This window comes from Chaetodon trifascialis, chromosome 8 (assembly GCF_039877785.1).
Source record: "Chaetodon trifascialis isolate fChaTrf1 chromosome 8, fChaTrf1.hap1, whole genome shotgun sequence".
In the NCBI taxonomy this organism is placed as follows: domain Eukaryota; kingdom Metazoa; phylum Chordata; class Actinopteri; order Chaetodontiformes; family Chaetodontidae; genus Chaetodon; species Chaetodon trifascialis.
Genome location: NC_092063.1, coordinates 8,075,468 through 8,097,908, shown reverse-complemented (window position 1 = coordinate 8,097,908; position 22,441 = coordinate 8,075,468). Strand labels below are relative to the sequence as shown.

The window sequence follows — 22,441 nt, the reverse complement described above, 5'->3', positions numbered from 1 at the left end:
ATGAGGTTTTAATACCGGTGAGAGGTGTTAATACAGGTGCTTGCCCAAGCTCAGTTATGCAAACATTAGTTATATGGTGGTGAAAGCATTATCACACCTGGTCCTTCGAGAGGTTGTAGCATCGATGGGATTGATTCTTTTGCACTGAGTGGGACAAGGTATATATCTTTGATAGAACGGCTGCTATTGGCGACCACACCAAAGCGACCTCTGCTGCTGAAATAGGAAAACAAGGAGACGTAGGCCACTTCTTCCTCCTCTGTTGCAGGGTGAAACCGGATCACACATAACTCCTAATAAGCAAAAAATGCAAAAAAGACAATGTAAAATACCAATAGATTTTACATATTATTCACAAAACACAGAATTAAATTATACTGTATATCGACTGCTTGCCTTTGTAACAGAGGTCTTAAGTTTTGCAACATAGTCCCACACTGTCTGAGGCAAGATTCGTCCTCCGATTTGTATGGTATCAGGTAGATCCTACAGACAAGAAAAAATTGTTCAGGTCTTTGTTAATTCACCAAATGACAATAACAGGCCTTTCTGATACAGCTCTATGATTTTTAAAAAGTTATTACTGTGCAGTACTGTACCGCTTTAAGATTTTCAGCAGATCCTGAAACCAGATATCCTTTAGTGACAAACTTTGCGACAGTGAGCATGTTTAGGAAGCCTTTCCACACTATGTCTTGCTTAGCCAAGAACTGAGCACTCTCACCATCAGCTGGGGATTCAGATACCATGGTCCTGAGACATAAATCACAACAGCACAATGACAATCACATCCACATATTATGGTGAAATTTGCTCAAATGCATACTATACTATCTAAAACTATCTGCTCTTTATATTAGCACATTTCTTTAAATACCTTGAGGATGAGCCATAGAGTCTGGGATCTGCAGAGGAAGATGGCTTCATTAAGATGGATTTAGGTACTGTTTTTGTTGGTTGCAGTGAGGAGGCTGGTGCTGAGGGTGGGGCCAATCTGGTTTCTTTAAGAGGTGCATAGGGGACTCCTTGGTTATGAGATGCGTGACTGGGACCAGGGGTGCCACTAGACAGAGCAGAGAACCTGCTTGCTGCAGTGCGGGGGTCACGCCTCGTGATGGTTACTGTGGAGACTGCTGGGATCACAACTGGTGTATATGCTCTCTTGGCTGTAGTAGCTTTAGGAGTGTCTGGAGTTGGGGATGCAGGGGACTCCAGGACAGGGGAAGCAGGTGACTCTAAAGTTGGGGAGGCTGGAGAATCCATTATGGGAGAAGCAGGGGATTCTACTATAGTCAATACAGGAGAGTCAATGATAAGGCGGGATGAAGGATCCATTAGAGATGATGTTGGAGAATCCATGTCAGGTGAGTCAGGTGGTGCACGCAGAGGGGAGTCATCTCCTGCAGACTTTCTCCAAGAGGGTTCATATTTATCTCTTGTTTCAGAAACCTTGGGTTTTTTCTTTGCAGGTTCCTCTTCATCCCCAGCTAGTATTTGACCTTTGGGAAAGAATAAGAATTTACTATGAAAATCCACAAATAACAGTCATTGGATAATAATGTCCACTAGGTATTGCACAGCTATTGTAACATCTTTTTAATTCACCTGTGCATATTTTGCATTTCAGGTCAAAGAGGTGAGTTTTGTGCTCTGATGTTGTGTCCTTAAGCATACAGGTGAGAATATCTGGTACAGCACTGTTTTTCTGACTTGGTTGGCTTGTTATATTCTTGGGAGCAGGAACTGGAGCAGGAGCAGGAGCAGGTGCAGGAGCAGGAGCAGGTGCAGGAGCAGGTGCAGGTGCAGGAGCAGGAGCAGGAGCAGGAGCAGGAGCAGGAGCAGGAGCAGGAGCAGGAGCAGGAAGACTTTTCTTCTGTTCCTGGGAAGAAACATATACCAACACAAACACACAAACAAGAAGACTTAATCCAAAAAAAATATATGAACACCCATGGCCTTTCATGAGAAATGTTTATATGGAGCATGATAGACAATATAATGACCAAATAAAAATTTTTAAATCCAGCAACTGAAAGTACGAGGCAAATACATACTGTGCTTCTATCAGGTCTAGCTGGCTTCAAACTGGGCAAATCAACCTTCACTGCTTCAGGCTTCTGCAGCAAAGTTGTTGTTTTAGCAGCTGTTTCCTTAACCTAGATACACACAAGCAATGAAAGAAAATATTAATTTCTGGCACAAACACTGCTTGATTCTGAGGCTTAATGACAAGTTCAAACACGTTATCTGATTGATTTTGTCTCAGTTGTTGTGTTTAATATCCTTTACACTTTACCTCTGTTGTTTCTTTTGCACTTGGCTCTGATGTCTTGATAGCCTGCATGTCCTTCTGGCTCATCCTGGCCAGTCTGAAGGGACTAATTTCTCCACGCACAACTCGATACAACAAGCCCTAGAGAAAACCCATAACTGGACTATTAGCTTGCTAAAAACAACTATTATTTGCTACTAACCTAGTATTCAAATTTATGGGAAGAACAAAGACAACAAAACAAATTGGGTTTTATCAACTTTAAACAAACCTTGTTTCTTGGGTCTTTCAGGTTGAACATTATAGTTCTGTACTTGTTCATGTATTTGCTGTCCGTGTTGCGAAATATATCAAACATCTCCATCTCAATGCTTGCAACAAGCTTTGCAACTTCACTCTCAGACACCTCCAAATCCTCACAATCACACACCCTTGAGAAATGAAAAGGCAGTTAGTAAACAAATTTGTTGTGCTTCACTGGTCGACATGCAGTTTTTACTTCAATTCTTGTAAAAGTGCAAAAGCCACAAATATATTCCTGGAGTCTACAATGCGATTAAAATAGCCTTGTTTTTGGACACCAAGCAGGTTACTCACAGATTTATAAGATTCAACTTTTCACAGGACTCATTTTCAATTTATGTGTCAGATTCATCAAGAAGTTCTCACCTTTTGAACAGGATGCTGGTGAGGGAGCGCTGGATGCTCTGTCTGACCTGGTTATTGGGCTGAGAGGGTCTGGAGGAAGGAGCACTGGGTGCAGGTGGCACTGGCAGATTTCTGGTTTCGCTCAGCAGCGTTGGGGCTGAAGAAGGCTTCTGGCATGACGCCGAGGCTGACACGTGGCTGGACGGAGGCTGGGGTGCAGACAACTTCTTTGGTATGACGTATGTGGTCTTAGTGACCATAAGGGCCCCTGTTTCATGAAGTCTGGGAGCTGAGGTGGATGGGGATTGTGGGGCTGGAGGTGGACTAGATTTTGCTGGGTTGGCGGGTATACAGGGATTTGTTTCTGCAGATTGCTGCTTAGACACACCACTGTTGATTGGCTCCTTTTGTTTTTCTGGAGAGTGGCTCTGTGGTGCAGCTGGGTCAGCAGAGGGCTGAGAAGATGGAGCAGCATCTGCCAAGGTGTCCTCTGGAGGAGTTACATCCTCACTGTCAACTTCTACCTGCTTACTGTCCGTTTTAGCTGAAAACGAGAAAAAGAACAGCAGGGCATCCTGTGAGTAAGAATAAACGCAACTATCTATTAACTGTGAGAGAAATCAACATGACACAAGATATGCAAATCAGTGGCAAGTTAAAAACATGAGTAATCAAAGCTGCTTACTGATCTGCTATCCATAAATAAAATGACTGCTTTTCCCCACCTAAAAGAAACCGGTACCAACACATATTACTATATGACAACTAAATACAAGCTATTAATGTTTTTTGTTGCTGATAAATTTGTTTAATGTTGTCTGTTTATATCAGAAATGTTTCTTAACATTTGCCATCCTGTATTTGGAATTATGATCACTTGAGAAATAAAAAACTATAATGTGAAAAAACTGGAGGTTGATAGAGTTGGCTGATACGCCATGGTGATTTCATGACTAAAATTATGAGATGTGACTGCAGGCAAACACTGACTTCTAAACAGTTTACAAAAATGCAACTCTGATTTAAAAATTCCTTGATTGTAAAGATATCAGTTGACACATCTTTTAAAACTCTTAATCTGCCACGTAATTTACAAAATACACTTGTATGCAATTTTTTTTAGAAAAAATAAAAAAAACTATGTCAGGTGTTTCTCAGGGAGCATTTGATAAATGTAAAAAACAAGTTCTTTGTTTTTATACTGATATTTATACATGAATACTGGTATTTTTTTTTATCTTTTAAGCATCTTTTGCATCACACTGATTGATAAAACTCTTCATTAAATTGGCTTCTTTGAACCTATTTCTAGGAACACGATTTGTTGTGGATGATTTTTCAATCAATTAATGCATGCCTGATTTCACATTTTTCCCAAAAGCTTGAGGCAGGAGTCAGACATTGAATGACTTGAATGAATAGTTTCAGGGGTTGTATATAAAACCAGTGTCCCCATATATACCAATGCCAGAGAGTAACACAAATGTGTGGTCTGGAAAAGGTCTCCAGTAGTTATTCCTGATCTCCACCAGTGACCTTCAGAACACTTGAGGTTGCCTCCACCAATCAGTCAGGTTGCAGTTTACATCCACGTCTGTCCAGACTCATACATGCAGTGAAGACTTTGAAGGAATTTAATAAATGGTGTTATGTGTATTTTTTTGGTTATCACTATATTGACATGTATGATTCTACTGAATAACTTGCAGAGAAAAAAATGCCGTCTTCACTAAGAGACTATTTTTTACAGAGGACTGATAGAGAGCTTCCTCACATGGTGCAATGACAATCATTTGAACCTCAACATCAGCAAAACCATTGAGCTTGAGGTGGACTTACACAGCTTCAAATATGGATGTTGCTGAAAAGAAGCAACAAATTCTACCAACCCACAGTTTTCAAAGTGGACACGCAAGATAAGTGAAAAAAGTATCAGAAGTTATCACTTCATCATGTTATCCTATGAGACAAGTTTATCATACTTAGTGAACGAATTCTTGTGTTATGGACAAAAAATGTGTTTTTTGTGAGGTCACGGTGACATTTAACCACCAGGATCTGATCAGTTCATCCTTGAATCCAAGTGAACGTTTGTGACAAATTTTAAGATTCCCTCAAGGTGATCCTGAGATATCACCACAGCTGTCGCCGGTGTGGAGGCTTAAAAATATATTGATAAATGTGATCGACTGTCCGTTTCAAGGAGGAAGTAGTACTGGATTGAGGAGGTAAATCAAAGCCAAGAAGAAGAATCATCGACTGTCTGTACTTGAAATCGTTTTACAACCTTTTCAATGTCAACAGATGAATGAATGAAAAACAGCTCTTTACATTTGCATTAAAAGTCCTCCTTGACCAATTACTCGTGGTGCAGGACAGCACTGTATTTAGCCATATAAATACTAACATCCTATATTTTGATATGTTTAAGGTCTCTACATCTTCAGTATTAAGTTGTTTGTCTGAAGAAATAAAGTCCCACTGGAGATCATCAGATGGATTCTTAGCGCTGCCCTTCACATGACCAAGGAGTGCGAGGATTTATGTTTTAGGAGGTGCTGAAGGCTGCTTCAGGAAAAGCCAGCATGGTGAAGATGAACATGGTACTAAGTACATCAATAGTTTTGAGGTTTGGACAACTGGTTGGTCACTTGGGCTCTGGGTAACTGTGACAGCACTTCCCAATTTTTTTTATCAACCAAGAAATCAATCAATTAATCAAGGAAATAATCAGCAAATTAATCCACAATGACAACAATAATTAGTTGCAGTCCTATACAAACTCCTACTTTTAAATTTAGGCATAATAATGATGATCTACTTGTACAACACTTACAGTGTAACAGTTCCAGGAGCCATTTTTCAGATTTGAGTACTTTCACTTTAAATACTTGATATTTTTACATAAGAATCATTTTCAATGCAGGATTTTCACTTGTAATGGGGTATCTTTACACTGTGGTATTAGTACTTTCAGTTGAGTAAAGGATCTCAATACTTCATCTGCCAGTAGTGAGTAATCACAGTGCAGCACCTGAGGGGGAACTCCAGTTCTGAGATCAGAGGTTTGATCAAAATCATGTGGAGTAGTGCTTCAAATAACTAGCATGCATGTCTGCAATCAGAGCAGCCACAAAAACTCATACAAACAGAGGGAGAATATGCATATTTAAAGAAAAGGCCAAGCCGGGAAGCTTTGATGTTTGGGTGACCACTGAGCCATTTGCTGCACATGAGTGTAGAGGTGTGAGCTTACGAGATGCCATAATTCAATGTTGAGCCTTATGGGGCTGCAGAGGGCAAGAATCAGTGATGACTCCAAAGCATATTTTTGTTTGATTAGATTAGCATCATAGCGGGTTTTTTTTTTTTTTTTTACAGAAAACTAGGTTAACATTTAGCTCTATGTCTCCTTTGTAGTTCACAGTATGCCCAGTATACTAACACACTGAAGCAGTGTCAATACAAGCTACATTAAATGAGGACTAACTGTGTACAAAGCACTGTAGTTAATGAAAGACAAAGAAAGCAAGCCACATCCTCTCATAGATAATGAGCATGCTTCACAGTTAAATGAGTTTGAAAACGGACAAACTGGGCGATTTTGGTTGTGTGTGTCACCTGCAGACACTTCCGCTTCTGCTTCTACACACTGACAGGCAGGCAGAATGAAGGAAATAATGAAATCAATGACCTTATGAATGAAGGAAAGGAGCAAAGAGTCATTTTCTGCATCTATGAGGTTAAGAATGGAGAATCTTTATTTGTGTATGATTATGCTATAGTGTGTAAGAGTCAAAGAGAGAGGAAAGAGCAGTCAGGAGGTGTGATTTCAAAGTATGGCACTGTCTTTTAGACCCTGTCATTGGTCAAAGAAAAGCTCAGCTCATCTCCTTGGATGGTTCAGCATACACAAACATAATGAAACCATGGTCGTAATGGTATTTAGATCAACCTAACAAGTCACACAAGACTTTTAATATTCATTCATACCTCACAGGCTGACGTGCAATTTCTATATTTGAGATATCTGTGATAAAGCTTCAGTGAAAGTTCAATGATGCTCATCTGTGGGTGAATTTCTGCGTTTCCTCGCACTCTGATCTTCTGTCAAAATCACAACATTCACAATTCTGACGTCATCATGTCTAGTCAATAATCTTTCTTGGAGTCAATTGGTCCTTAGATGCCGTTCTATAAATATCACAGAAACTCTGTCATTCCATTTTTCAGGCCTCCTGCTGTGCAACCCACTGCTCCCCATCGCCACCATTACCCCAAAGCTGTTCCAGGAGATTCCACTGAGAATTTCTATCAACCGCCTGCTGGCTTGGCACTGTGGTATTGTTATTTTGACTAAAGTTAAAGATCTCAGTACTTCCACCACTGCTCATCAACCATAAATATCATCCCCACAACATATTATTTCTACTGTTGGACTGTTGTCCTATTATTCATAGCCATTGTTGTACACAAGCCATTTTCCCCTCGGCATGAGAAACTTCTACACTCCATTAAAGTCCTCATCCACACTATGAATTGTTCACATTAGAAGCAATCTTAAGGGAAAACATGTCTCCAGTAAATCCAGTAAAGTTTCTTCTATCCTGGAATTTACTTTTTAGAGGGAAACTCTTAAAAACCAAAATAACTGAGACTGCCACCACTATGCTGAAGTTTTAAGATTACAGCCTTGCAGTCCTTTACCCTGATGTTCACCTCATTTACTAATAAGAATTTCCTAATGATGACTGTAGGCATTTAGCCTGGTTTCAGACCTCTGAGTCACTGCTCACATCTCAGCAAAACAGCAATTCAGTCTCATTGTCAGTCAAGTATGTACACACTAATCCAAAGGCTTCACTTAGATCTGGTCTGTAATGATTATCTGTATCTGTAATCAACTTTTACATGCCTCCTTTTCCACAGAATATGTAAGCAGATTGAAGTTGAATGAATCAAACTGGCAAGCTGCTGCAGTCATGGATCTACTGCATGCCTCCATTAAACATATGTATGCACTTCATAAGCACTGAACGAACTGTCAGGGAACAATAGCCAGTGTTGTTATAACCTCGCTTGACAGGCAAACTGATTGTACCTATCAGTGTGTCAATTCAGCTTTGGTTGGGATATGGTGCAGTCAAATGAAAACACAGCTGGAAAAACAATATGAGCCCTGCCCTGTGTGATACATTAAAGCAGCAGACAAACCACAGTTAGTTCACTCATCAAACCATGAAAGACAAAGTGTTGCCCTCGGATAAACTGACTGAATTTCTCACTTCAGAGCATTCAAAACTCTTCACACGTTGTATTACGTACTGTTATGTGTAAATTCTGCCTTTGGCTTCAAGAAAATTTGCAGCCATTGTGAACAGGTTAGTTTGGTGAATGCTGTCCTTCCACAGCTGACAGACCAGATGAAATGTTTGCATATTTCATTTTACACTCGACCATGTTGAGTATGAATGCACAGCCAGTTTAGATTTCAACAGATGATGTAGAGGACAAATTCTCACACTTTAGGTCTCGTGCCCAACTGCAGCTGGCCTCATCGACTAGGTCTTAGACCCCCACTGACCCCCACTCATATCTCGTCCAATGGACACTACACGATAGATTGAGATTACATTAATGTAAAGGCTCCAGGTTTTTATTTGTGCACATTGCACACGTGTACATTTGAACACTTCAGTCAATATTTTGAAGGTTCTATCCTTCTTATTTGCCTTCTTCTTTCTCTGTTTTGTAACACAACATCAAGGCAAATTCCTTATATGTGAAAATCTAGTTGTGCTCAGTTGCTTGCATGTATGAATGTTATATTTCCTTAAAAATGGCACTGACCACAATCTGTGAACAGGCAGAATGTGCTGAGAATGTCCTCATTAACCTTTAATCAGATAAGATGCTGAGGCTGAATCTTCCAAATGGTTTTAACCCTGAGTTCCCTGTGAAGCAGAGCTGGGTCAGCCCACTTCTTCACCAGGTCAGATGGTAAGTTCTCGGTAACTTCTACTTCTTTCCCAACTTAGGTCAAACATTGGGAATCCCAAGTAAACTGGTAGTATAAAACTTTTGTGTATGTGAAACATGCACCAGTGCCTCACATTTAAAAACAAGAGTGAGAGTCTCCAGTCATGCCAGCAGTTCTGTGAGGCTGACGTGTAGCAGGTGTAAACAAAAGGTAAAGCTGAGGCTGACGGGAAGGTATTTGATCATAAACATATTTAAATTTTGGCCTGATGATGACACAACTTAAAAAAGTTAAGGAATCACCAAAGTTCTGAGAATTAATCCTGAGGGGGACATGAATGTGTGAGCCAAATGTCATGATAATCATAGAAATTTCATTTAAAACCAAAATGTCAACCTCACAGCTGCCCTAGACAAAAAGTCAAAGGATCACCAAAGTCAGTGGGATTCATCATCTGAGAACCATGAATGTCTGTACAACATTTTGGAGTGATCCATCTTATAGTTCAGAGATATTTCCAACACGACCAAAGTGGTGAACTGTACTACAGAGTGATGTTTTCAGCCATAGAGCCACTCTGACCGCATGGCTATAAATAAAAATGCAGTTTATTTAATAAATTCGATAGTTCTTAGAGAACTTAAGAGTCTTAGAGTTCTCCAAAGCTCTTTTCCATCATTGTGCCACAAACAGTCTGCAGGTTTTTATGTCAAACCTAAGACCACCATCTGATTTCAACCTCATGTATTAAAGATGAATCTGAGGACACATCACCCTCCAGGGCATTTAACTTCTGAACTACAACTCGAGTTGTCAGTGAGTTCAACTGAACTGTTTGTCTAACCAAGAGTTAGACGAAAAGATTTATCGACCTCTCATGTCTGTTGCACTAATAGAAAGCTGGATAATGAGCAGAACTTAACAAACTAAAGAGTGATATCATCAACTCCCACCAAGAAGGGAAATGACGGCACGTCCTAAAACATCAAGCTTTTCCTTCATCTGCTCAGAGATTTCTGTCTGTCAGCATTTATGTGGGAATCTCTCCTTCATAAAATGACAGGTTGCTCTGTTTTGATTTGTGTTGGATCCTCCATCTTTCTTCTCTTGCTGGGAACAGGTTTACATGTGCAAGAAATGTCATCACTACAGGGATCACTCAAAAACAGACGTCAGGGCAAGACAATGACGTCAGTCTCCTATTAACTCTTACAGGGAAGCTACCATTAGTCCTTTCATAACATTGTGAGTCCCAGAATACAACATGCTGCATGATTTACAGGGGGTTTTACCCTAGGACTTTAAGGATATATTAAAAACAAAATCTGCATCCTTATTACACTGAAATAGCACTGACTATGTGCCCGTGCAGCAGTTGGTACACACTTGGCCGGTAGTCTGAGGAACAGTCACAATAGGTTTTGAGAGAGAAAATGTACTGTATGTATTCATGCCATTAATCAGTGGAAGGTCATATACTGAGTGTGTTTTTAATACCCTTTGAGCACACATAATTTAGGAAAATATGGCAAATACTTGGTGTGACATTGCTGTCATGGCTATTTTTTATCATAACTGTGTTGAATTCACACTTTGGAAGTGAGAATGCTGCAGAAAACTTGAATACTTGATGAAACGTATTTGTGGTTACAAAATCTGTACTATCTTACATCACTGTTAGGCTGGACAAGGAAAAACCAAAAAAATGAAGAGAGGGCATAACCTCTCACCAACTGGGAAAGACTGGGAATGTCGGTGCCGTTTTCTCTTTGGCTGCACTTCATTTGTTTGTCCAGTAGAGGGTGCTCGTGTTTTAGCATTAAATGTTGAAGTACTGAAATATTTAACTCTTCGAAACCTGCTGAGGCAATTCGAGCCTTGAGAGCATGTGACAGAGAAACAGTAGTACGAGGTAACAAAAAAACAACAGCGGAGATCAGAGAGAAGATGACAGAATAGATTTTGACTAAAACCTGACATTTCTGCTCAGCGGCTGAAGCTCTTACTCAGCTCACTTCTCCAAACTAAGCATTACATACGCTAGTGAGTGTTCAGACCCAAAGTGAAATAAATGTTTTTATCCCAGACGGACTGTAAACACTGAAACCAATCAACAGAAATCACGTCTTCCCATTAACACTACATCGTGTGGTTACACTGCACTCAGGCAGAGTCTGCAATTTACAGCAAGAAATAAATAAATTAATGAAGAATAAATTCAAGTGACAAGAAAAAGGGCTTAACATATAACTAACAGTGTAATATTTACGGTATTGTTATAATGGCATCACTTTTAATGTATCATAAGTTTGTTTATGTGTAGACTTTATCACTGTGGACCCTGTTAGGAATTCACAACAAACCATTAAAGCATCACGAGTGGATCAGTCCTTTGGAAGTTGTATGGACAAATACAGCATTGTGTCTTTGGCAGAGTGGAGGTGAAACTTTCTGATGCTGAAAAGTCTGAACAGTCCTCAGTGAGAGCTGCTTTCGGACCTTGTCTAATGGGTCTGACTGACCAATTTCATCCCGTCTCCATCACACTCATGTAAAAATCTATTACGTTATGTGCATGGACCATGGCAGTTATGAAAAGCTGCAGCTGCTACTTGTGGGCTTTGACAATGAGGAAATTTACTATTTAGGAAAATATTAATTCAATGGGACTGATGGTTGGCTTCAATTATTCCATGATGGGAAGACTGAAGACTTTGTACATTCGTGTGATTGTCGGATTTTGCTGAACGATGCAAAACGAGACATAAGTTCAAGGCGAACAACCAACAAGAATTCAACTCAAGGTAGAGGTGGAACACATTGAAGCAGAAAGAAGTCGCTGTTTGGTGTTGTCTGCCAATACCTGTTCAAAAATTATCTACAAAAGTTTAACTCTGATCCCAAAAAGGCTGGTAATCTGTGTAAAACGTAAAAAAAAAAAAAAAAAAAAAAAAAACAGAACGCAATCATTTGCAAACGACAAAGTGTTCCTGAGTCCATGCAGTAACGTCCTTTATACAATCATGTGTTCGCAAAGTGGTGAACCTCGCTCCATCCTTGCTTGTGAAGGTCTGAGCCTTTCCAGGGTGCCCCTTTCATACCCAATCATGATACTATCACCTGTTACCAATCAACCTGTTTACCAGTGGGATATTCCAAACAGGTGTTTTTGGAGCATTCCACAACTTTCGCAGTCTTCTGTTCCAACTTGTCTGAAACATGTTGCTGCATCAAATTCAGAATAAGCATATATTTAGAAAAATCAATGAACCTGATGAGGTGAAACATTAAATACGTGGTCCTTGTAATGCTTTGACCTGAGTATATGTCAAACACAATTAGCAAGGTATCGCATTCTGTCTTATTTATGTTTTACACAGCGTCAGAGCTTTTTGGGAATGGTATTTCTGAAGCACGGTTTTCTTGTAACTATCAAAGTAAATATATTGTGTTGATTCCCTCCCTGTAGGGTGATAAACATGGAACAGACCGTTTTGAAATGACAATGCACTATTCTTGGCGAATGACAGCAAGATCTCGGACTCTGTTTCTTGTGTCTACCACATAAAGTATGTGCTTCGTCACAAACGTTTGCAACAGCAGCCCCTGTGACTTCACGGGGTCAAGGACTAGATTGTGAAAGGCAACATCCCCAGTTCAGGTCGGTTTGCTGCAGCTCTTTGCCTAATCTGTCATCTCTCTACTATACATGATAAAGCCACAAAAATGCCAAAAAAATACGAAGACAAAATGTAGGCAACTCAGGTAAAAGTGAGTCAACAATGAGAACAGCAGGCTGTGTCACGGATCCTGTGTGTTTCTGGAACTCAGTCCTCTGCTGTGGAGTCCTTTTTAGTTTCTGATTTTAAAAGAAATTCAATGGAAAATTCTTATAACTAACATGTTGCAAAATGTATATGCATGTGACACTAAAACCTTCAGGACCTGATGGTCCGGTTCCCTGCCTCACTCGCTCTGTTGATACTCAAAACATAAACAAATGTGAATAATGAGTAGTCACTGAACTTCAGGTGTGCAATTCCTCATTGTACTACTTAATGTAGTATGCACAGCTTCCCAAAAGTACAGAGTACACTGACTATAAACCTTTAAAATCAAAAATACTTTGATTTCATATTAATTTAGCACAGAATTTTTATCTGCCTGTGGGATGTGACAATTATGTTTCCATCTATTCCTTTTTCCTGAGTGTTTCACCAAAATGACACTTCCATAAGGAAATCAGTGAAAACATCCTAAACTTTCTTGGATCCTGAAGAAAAAAATTAAAACCATGACAGATATGTGTTTATATAATTTCGTACTAAGCACAGGTATGTGATTTAAGATTAAGTGTGTATGTTTTATAAAAGGCTCTATGACAATTACAATGTGTCCTGATATCCTGATATATTTTACATATAGGAACAATAAAGGTCTTAACAGAACTGTTGGCTATTGTGTAATCATCACACTCTCAAGGTGGCTGATTAACTTGATTAAGTGACATCCCACTACATCCTTCCCACAAGCACCCACTAAAACCGGTTCTGTCGCTTTGCTTTGTTGAATGGGGAAGTTGCTCTCTGAGGCTTAGTGATTTGATCTGCAGTCAGTTGTGTACTTCTCCCACTAAAAGTGAAAGTCAAAAAACACAGGCGCTAAAACTGATCGTTATCGGAGAAAGAAACTTCAGCCCACAGACTGTGGGTGTCAGAAAGCAAAGACTTTGCTTAGTGACCTACAGCGTGGGTCAGCAAAGACGGAAACTTCCTGGTGGTAAATTCAAACAATGTCTCATAGGAAAACCCATCTCTGCAAACCCAACGTGCTGACCAAAGCCCATCTGAGCCCTTGACTATTCATCACACACAGATCATCTTCTTTGACAAAACTGGAAATATTGTTTTCTGAGGTTATTATAAAAAAAATATGTTAAATTGTCTGCAATGATGTGAAAGTGCTGTTTTATACTATGCAATGCTGATGGAAAATAAACATTTGGGATGTACTGCTTCAGGTTGTTTTTGACAGAAGGTTGACGCTTTGTCTTTAGCTCTGACCAGCAGTACAGTGAAGCACCAGGACTTGCAACTTTCATTCACACCGAGGATCACTGGGTGTACTGAGGTCCATCCACTTATATCATCTCCATAAAGCCATCCTTTAAATTGTGATAAAGGCCACACTTAGTTTCCTGAGTTCCATGAGGTCATGTGGTGAAGAGATGAAATCGCGCAGCAAATCATCATGTGCTGCAACACCATCGTTAACACCTCTGTTCACCAGGCCACACCTGCTGTGAGGACTGCTGGTTAGCAGATGCCTTCCCAGCCTGCATCATCTCCTGACCTCAACCCCACTGTGAACCTGTGAGAAGCCCTGCAACACAACAGCTGGAGACGTGACTTCTACCTGACAGGAGCAAGCAGCTCAGCCAGGACCTTCTCCAGAAAACGTGGCAGCGCTTACAGCTGCTGCACATTGAGAGGCTCAGACAGAGGTGGCTGCAACAGGTGATCACCAAGGGTTCTGTTGGAAGCTATAAGTTATCATTTAAGAATATGTAGAAGTGTAGTGTTTGTTTTGACTTTTTAATTTTATGTATGTATGTATGTATATACATACATATATAAAGACTTAAATATTTTCTCACGACATTTTTATGTGCTCAGATTTTAATCTTTGAAACTTCTGCCAACACCCCAATATTGAAGTTGAGGAAGACGTAAGCGAATCATTAATTTAATTGGAATTACTTCCTCGTTAGAGAGACGTGTCAAAGAAAGTGAAGGGGAGTGTCCAGGGGGTGGACTCAGGTGACAATGGCCACACCTGAAATCTGACTGGTCATCCCAAGTGCCACCCCATTATCCTTAACCATGATTAGCTATCTACCTACAGATGGGACCTTAGTTTGAACGAACAGTTTGTCGAGTATTTTTGAATGTGCCATGTTTTGTTTGTGTCGGCTACTTTTGGAGGTACAGATCCTTTTTGAGGACTTACAGGTTAGAGTATGGGAGCTTTACGTTTGTGGCACCTCTTGTTTGTAATGGGTAGGACAATCTATTAAACCTTTTTTTTCCGAACAGAAATGTGTGTGTGTGTAATGTCAGTATGCGATATGAGAAATGGTAAATTTGTGCTATTCTGACATTCGTGTGCGTTTGCACGCACATTCCTGCATGAGTCAGTGCCCCAGCTGGGCCAACCCGGCCAAAAAAATCTGGACATGCCACTGGGTGTGTGGATTATCCAAAGCAACCAGAACACTGCAAGTACAGTCTGCTGCGTTATTTGAATGTCAAATACCACGCTGTATTGGTGCTGCAGCAGGAAGATTTCAAGGGCAATTTGATGGCTTGAGGTCAAGTTATGAAGTCAGAAGAATGAGTTTTGAAGCGCTCATTTTCCACAATATATCCCATAATTTTTTTGTTTAAATTCTAAGGTTTCAGACTAAAATGAGATTATGAAATGTGACTACTGCTGCTAACACTTTTAAAACTAAACATATTATCTATGCATAAATCTGTGTCTTACGTCAAACTGACATATGGACGACTTTGACTTGCTGAACAAATATTATCCCGTTACATTCTAGCATCTGTGTCTGCTGGTAATCAACAAACTTTTACAAAAAGCAGACCTGCTACCTGCTGCATGTGCCTCTACATTGTACACTTCTGTTTGTAAAGTATATTTGTGAATGTAAGGTGAAACTGTTTAAATGTGAAATTCCATACTCGTCATAAAGGTTGGGAAAATGGGCGCAGGAGCCATCCCCTGGTCAGAGCTCAAAGGGCACCACAGAAACGTTGTGTTTTTGAAAACAGACACTGTTTGCGGGCGAAGAAATGTGGAAGCATATGTGTGGAACCAAAAATGTAAGGGGTAGGGGTTGAGAATATCAGGAGTCTGGTTGTTATTTTCTACCTATTAACAGAACTACATGTGACCCAAGCAAGGTTATTTAAAGACTCCACACTGAGCTACTAAATATGTGCCTATCCTTCATCCCTGCAGTTTGTATGCTTGTGTGGTGAACTGTAAGCTGTCCAGTAGGGTGAAGTCTTCTCTCAGAGGCTCAGAAGGATGGAGCATTTTTCTGATGGTAACCAGCTGACACTTTGAAATCATCTTCATGGTAATGTGACATCAAATGTCCCATTCACTGTTTGATGAATTCCAGACAGAAGCTCGTTCTAGCATGTGCACTGATGAATCCTCCAGTCCCCGTTGCGTCTCTGCAGCAGCAAGAAGTCAGCTCCTCCTCCTCCGTACCAGCTGCCCAGTCCCTATTCGTTAAGAATCCTGTCCAAGCTAATATCGGTGTGTCATTGCAACAACTGGTCCAAGAGTGTGTCTGCGTGTTGATGGATAAGGCACTATAAGATGCAGCATCGAGAGACTTGATGTTAAGTCCCCCCTGAGATACATGGAAAGTTGTCTGAGCATGACACAGGGACCAGGACAGCTGTAAAATGCTGAGCTGTGTGTATGTTATGCTGTGCATTTCATGGATAAAGGGCGCCAATTAGTTCAAGTTACTTGCTAAACGTTTTATGCAACTGCCACAAAAAAAAGATGTTTCCTGATCGAGTCATGAGACTACTAATGACTGTTCTGTAGGAAGAGACCGCTGGTGCTTGAACATCGGGGTCCTTGTCTGAAAAGATGAACCACTTTGAGGAAACCCAAGAGGTTTGAAGAGGAGATGTGCCTTGCCATCATCACGGCGCTACATCATTAAGCAGGCTTCAAAAAACAAAACCAATGAATTCAGTGGTGCTGCAGAGCTGTGAAAGGTTTGATGTGGGGGAGACATGCTGAAAGCTGTAGCTGTTATTAGAAAGGTTTGCCATTACAAAAGCTGTAGGGCAGCAACAGCAGGCTGACTGACAAAAGATCCATAGCTTTTATCAACACGTCTTGAAGAATTGAGCTGTGATCACTGTTTAGTTCATATAATTCTACTTTTTCTCGCAAAATCTTAAAAGTCAGTCAAGTGTGTCATAATGTGAGAGCTTTTCTGACTAGTCCTGACAAAATCCTGTTTCCTGTTTTGTATTTATTCTTCTTGATTTCCAGTACTTGCTTTTTATTGCTTTACTTTTTTCTACTTACTATGTTTATTGTTATGCACCAAAACACAAAGGGAAATTTCTTGCATTTGAAAACCTACAGAAATTAACCTGATTCAGATACTGAAAAAAGAAGAGCTTCATTAGGACATGTGCACTCCATTTTGGTAAATACAAACTAGTGTGTAATAAAAACAAAAAGTGTGCAAATTATAGTGAGTATAGTGTAAGATACATGTGAAAACAGAGTGTGCACATCCTAGTGTGGAAAGCCCTTCAGCCAGACAAGCAGTGGAAATTTTAGTATTCAACTGGATTACATTTAAAAATAAACCCTACACATAATTCCTAATTCTAATACAAAATTATCTAGTTTTTAATAGTTTTTTTTAATCCCTTGTTTTTAAAAGTCTACAAATCTGTGATGAGTTAAGGCTAAGACTTTTTTTGAGTATCTGAAATTGTTAAAGTAGACTTTTAGAGACAAAAACAATTATTCGGTTCAGTATTTCAAAGGATGAGAAAGGTTGTGTGTATGTTCAGCCTGTTGGCTCTGCGAGGAACATGTGAAAACATACTGTATGCTGTATGTGCACTGCGGCTTATGGGGAGAAACACACCCTAAACCTTGACTATAAAGTATTCACACTCTCAAAGGCTGGCAGTTTACTTCACAGTATGAAGTATGTTTCCAGAAGGAGAGGCAAAAGCAATGATGTGTTAAGCCTTCCTTTTTACCAACTAAAGCTTCTTCCAACTCATGTTCATCCTTCAGTGACTGTCATGTTCTGCACCACATAATGTGTTTTCTTCAGTGTGAAATTGAGTTTGGCCGAGACCTTCGCAATGTCACACAAACTGAACAAAGGAGCAGTGTTTCAATACACTGATACCAAACGCGGTAAAGCAGCCTAACCACCCAGAACTACCCACACACACACTGTGTGTTGCAGTTAGCAGTTTCCAGTTATGAGACTGGTTTAAAGGACTGTGTGGAGGTGGTTACTGGAATCCGGACTAGTCAAGACGGTTTCAGCATATTTTGTGCATTTCGAAACAACAAAAACCATTTAAGCAAATACTTACCCACTGCTGACCCCTGCTACTTATCCCAGTCATCCCAGAGAGTGAGTATGTTTGTATCCAAGTGTGTGTACTTGTGTATGATTGTGTTACATAGAGCCATGATTCAAAGAGGAAAGAAAATCTGTAAAGCCAAAAGAGGCACTCTGTGCATGGTGTGTCAACTGCTGTATGATCTGAATGTGTATGAGTGGCGAGTGATACATACACGCTGTGTAAAACATAGATGATGGTAGGGAAGTGGCCTGAGCGTCTGTGAGACTGGGGTCGCAGGCTAATGGAGATGCAGCCTCCTTCCGCCCTCCATCATCTTCCTGCATCTCCTCCTCTTCACTCTCCTCCTCGACTTTCCCTGCTAATCTCTTAGACATCCTAGCCGACCTCTGACCCTGCGATGAAAACATATGTCAGAAAAAAAACATACTTCATAGGTTTTTACACAATGGCTTCACATTAAATCAGACAACAACAAAAAAAAATATATTACCTATAAATTTCAATTGTCTATCTCAATTTATCAGTCTCCATGTTGAAATTACATACCTTTTGAGCGGGCCTGGCAGCAGCAGCAGCAGCAGCAGCAGCAGCGGCAGCGGCGGCAGCTTTTCTCTGGGGCCGTCCTTTGGACTTTGGGACCTTGGGGCCAGAAAGAGTCTTCATAGTGACAGCAGCGTGCTGAAGGATGCAGTCAGTGCCACAGTAAACAGAGTCCGGCAAGGCCTGTCTGGTGCACCCAGGTCCAATGCACAGAGGAAGAGAGCTGTCCGTTTCCATGTCAGCTTCGGGTTCAGGCTCTGGTCTCATCACAGAAGCCTCCCTATCTTCTTCCTCCTCCACCATCACCACAGTCTCCTGAAACCAGAGACTCATCTTAGACCATGAGGCCAGACTTCCGTCATGCAAATGAGCCAATGACTAATGACACAAATGTAATAGTGTGATGATATGTCAAGCATTTGCTTTCACATGGGAATGACTGCAAAGTTGAAAAGCTATTTATATTGTGTCATAACAAAGGGCAGTGAGCCTTGCTGACAAACCAAATGCAGTTCTAACCTTGAGGGCTTGTGGCTCCTCATGCCTCTCCCCTTCTTCACCAGATGGACTTAGTGTCAAGCATTCAGGAAAGCTGAGCTCAGGCTCCGGCTGAGGGTGAGGCTCAGGTTGGAGTTGGCTCTGCTTCTTTGTAGTGCAAGGGGGGCAGGTGTACTCTTGCCCTTTTCTCTCTATCTTACGGCCCTGTGTCTCACTGATGCCAACACAGCTGCCATGGAACCACTCCTGGCAACTGTCACAACAGATCATGAACCTAGAGGCAGTGAACGAAAAACCAGTTATCAGGAAGTGAAACTGACAGATGGCTGAGGTGTTCGAACATCCGAATCCCAAGAGATCTTGTTACCAGAAATGAGCACGTACCTTTTATCGTGTTTCTGTCGACAGATGCAGTACAGAGCATTGGGGTCATAACCCTTAGAGTCTGATATGCCACAATACTCTCCTACATTCTTATCGTCTTTCTTCTTCACCTCTTCCTCCTCCTCCTCCTCCTCCTCCTCCTCTGGTGCATCATCATACTGGCCAGGAGTTACATCAGTAATCTGGTCTAAATCAGAGTCTATGATTATGCAGTCTGAGTTTGATCGCTGGGCCGGACTCAGACTGTTATCAGAGTGAGTTGGGGATCTCTCTATTTCAGCAGGGCTGTACTGTGGTTCGTTTACTTTTTCCTGATCTTGCAACTGCTGCAACTGCTCTTCAACTGGATTAACAAGCACCACCTCATCACTGTCCTCATCTTCTACAATGGTTGACTGAAGCTCCACTGCCCTGCCCCTCCCTCTGCCCCTTCCTTTGCCTTTTCCCTTACCTCTGGATCTGCCTCTCCCCCTTCCTCTGGCCTTTCCTCTTCCACCTTTTGCCCCTCTAGTCCCTGTATCTCCCTGCCTGTTTTTAGATGCCAGCTGTTCCTTTATCTGTATAAGAGTCATTTCATCACTGTCCTCTTCTTGACTAGAGATCAACACCACATCCTCGATTTCCCCTTCTGCCACATTGGCAGGTGCGACAAGCTGCAAAATCTCCATGTCATCAGCAGATTCCATATTATCAGTCACCTCAGTTTCATCCATAGCCTCTGGAGGAGGGGCCTCAATGGCATCAGTCACTTTCAAAATGTCAGGAGCTGCCAGCTCATCAGACATTTCCAGTGACAAGCCCTCATTCCCACCAAGCAGTGAGAAGGCAGTGTGGAATGCAGACCCAAAATCTTGCCATAAGCTCGGGTCAAGGCTCCCTCCTGCAGAAGCTTCTGAGGCTGGCTTGCTCTCCTCTGGTACAGGTGAGGATGGGGCAGACCACTCGAGGTCATCTATGACACTTCTCGCTGATTGAGCAGCTCTGCGGTTGGCGCGGGTTTCTGGACTGGCCTGCGGTGTTTGGTTGGTTCGACGACCTCTGCCTTTGCGCACAAGTGGCGGACTGTGGGCCAGGTCTCCGACTTCATCCAAGAACTCCCTTCTAGCAATGGTTGTCCGCCTGAAGCCCCAGGACTTCTTAACCTGAGACAAGGACGGCCGAACACTCAACTCTGCCCCTTCTGACAGGTTCTGCTGATTTTCTGTAGACAAGAACAAAAAGATAACAAAATTAACAAAAACCTAACCATTTTTTGTTATAGCAACAGGTTGCACATTTAAGCAACTCAACTAAATTAAAGGATCTGCTTTACCTGAATTGTCATCGGTGACACTGTTATTTTCCATTGAGTCCATACTTATATCTATACCACACAAATCTGTCAAAACACAAAAAATATTTGTTACTGCACAGGCTTAAAAGAATGTTGACATTTGAGGAAGTTGGGTGAGGCTGAAATGCAGAATAAATGGTACCTTCACAACCAAGCAGATGGCTCCCAAAGCCTAATTTCAGGACATGTCATTCCACTTGTCTTTCCTTGCACCTGGGTAGCCACACCAAAGAATCTGCATTAGATTAGGAGACAGGAATAAGCCACAAACATGTGCCTTTACAATTCAACTCAATTATGAGTACTATCTGCTGTAAGAGACGGCAGTCGTGGCCATGGCCATCCGTTCCATATTGCTCTAATGCACATACAAAATGCACTCAACTGTCAGTTCATCAGTGTCAGCAACCTAAAACCAATGTGGCTTAACACAACGGCCCTGCAATATATCATACCTTCATTTAAGTTCTAATGTTCAGTTTTATGTAAACTGTGTTAGACAGTTGTAGAATCAGCTACTGTTGAACTGCGTTGTCCTGAAATGTGTTTGTAGTAATTCAACAGCACCACAAACACTTTTGACAAAAACTGAACAACCTTTATGACAGTAGGATATATGTGCTCAGATGTTGTATTACACTGCATCCTTGTTAGCTACTGATGTATGTATGTATGTATGTATGTATGTATGTATGTATGTATGTATATCTCTAAGCCTTGACTCAGACCCAGTCAGTCCAATGACAGCTTTACTTCAGCTGGCACATCTTACAGATGAAGATAAGACATTGACACTGAGCCATTTGAAATGTGAAAATATTGGATATTAAATTGAACTTCTTAATTATTGCAGACATTTTATGTTTAATAACTTCATTAAAGAGCAGATGAATGTAAGGCTAACTACCCACATGTTCACGTTAGTCGAACTATTGGTTTAACTTTGAACTTAATGCGAATGCGTTCATATTGACGACACTTCAGGTTGGATGCGTTTCTTATTGACATTATCTCAAATTAGCTGGCCGTTGTGTTAAGGCCTAAAGATTGTAACTACACGCAACCATTGTGTCTGGTGCTCGTCTAGCAAAATGAGCCTGATGTTCATTTATGCAAAAACTCGTCAACGAGGGAGGTAAGTAGGTGGGCAGTCCACATTGTCCCTCCAGTCTAAATTTAACACTCGTTAGCAAACTAGAAGCGAAACAACGGCCCTTACTAGTTTCACTACCAGACCTCAGTCGGATGTAAATCTCAGAAACGAAACGAATTTGCTCTGCAACCGGGCAAACACTCAAGAGTTATTCCGTGAAGGGAGTAGAAGTCTTCTTTCTCCTCACGACGTCCGACATTGTTATCTGCAGCTCACTCGGCTAACCGCTACCATGCTAGCTGCTACACTACATGGTAATAAATGTAATTCGCTGCCCAACTAATCGTGTCCAACTATTCTGACACAACAATTAAATGTAGCACGCGTGTATCCCAACACCATGAGGAAAGCTAAAATCATACCTTGCATACAAATGATTAGTTTCCAGTTACTAAACGATTCGCTCATTTAGCTTGCTAGCACAGCCTTCCATTTTCTCTTGCTGACACGTAATCTCGCGATAATT

General features: G+C 41.1%; 1 protein-coding gene across 1 annotated transcript in view; it reads right to left on the bottom strand.

The window, feature by feature from the left end:
• The window catches only part of LOC139335335 (death-inducer obliterator 1), a gene marked incomplete at its 3' end in the record, with an annotated part of 26,466 nt that extends 4,025 nt beyond the window's left edge, over positions 1–22,441 (bottom strand). Inside the window, exons 1-16 of the mRNA XM_070968891.1 lie at positions 22,338–22,441; positions 20,965–21,057; positions 20,802–20,867; positions 19,490–20,690; positions 19,127–19,379; positions 18,614–18,922; positions 18,279–18,459; positions 2,942–3,464; positions 2,544–2,703; positions 2,297–2,413; positions 2,055–2,156; positions 1,606–1,879; positions 878–1,499; positions 600–753; positions 397–486; positions 98–293 (exon numbers count right to left, since the gene is read on the bottom strand). Coding sequence (XP_070824992.1) covers positions 98–293; positions 397–486; positions 600–753; positions 878–1,499; positions 1,606–1,879; positions 2,055–2,156; positions 2,297–2,413; positions 2,544–2,703; positions 2,942–3,464; positions 18,279–18,459; positions 18,614–18,922; positions 19,127–19,379; positions 19,490–20,690; positions 20,802–20,844 — 4,225 coding nt within the window. The remainder of the gene's footprint in view (positions 1–97; positions 294–396; positions 487–599; positions 754–877; positions 1,500–1,605; positions 1,880–2,054; positions 2,157–2,296; positions 2,414–2,543; positions 2,704–2,941; positions 3,465–18,278; positions 18,460–18,613; positions 18,923–19,126; positions 19,380–19,489; positions 20,691–20,801; positions 20,868–20,964; positions 21,058–22,337) is intronic.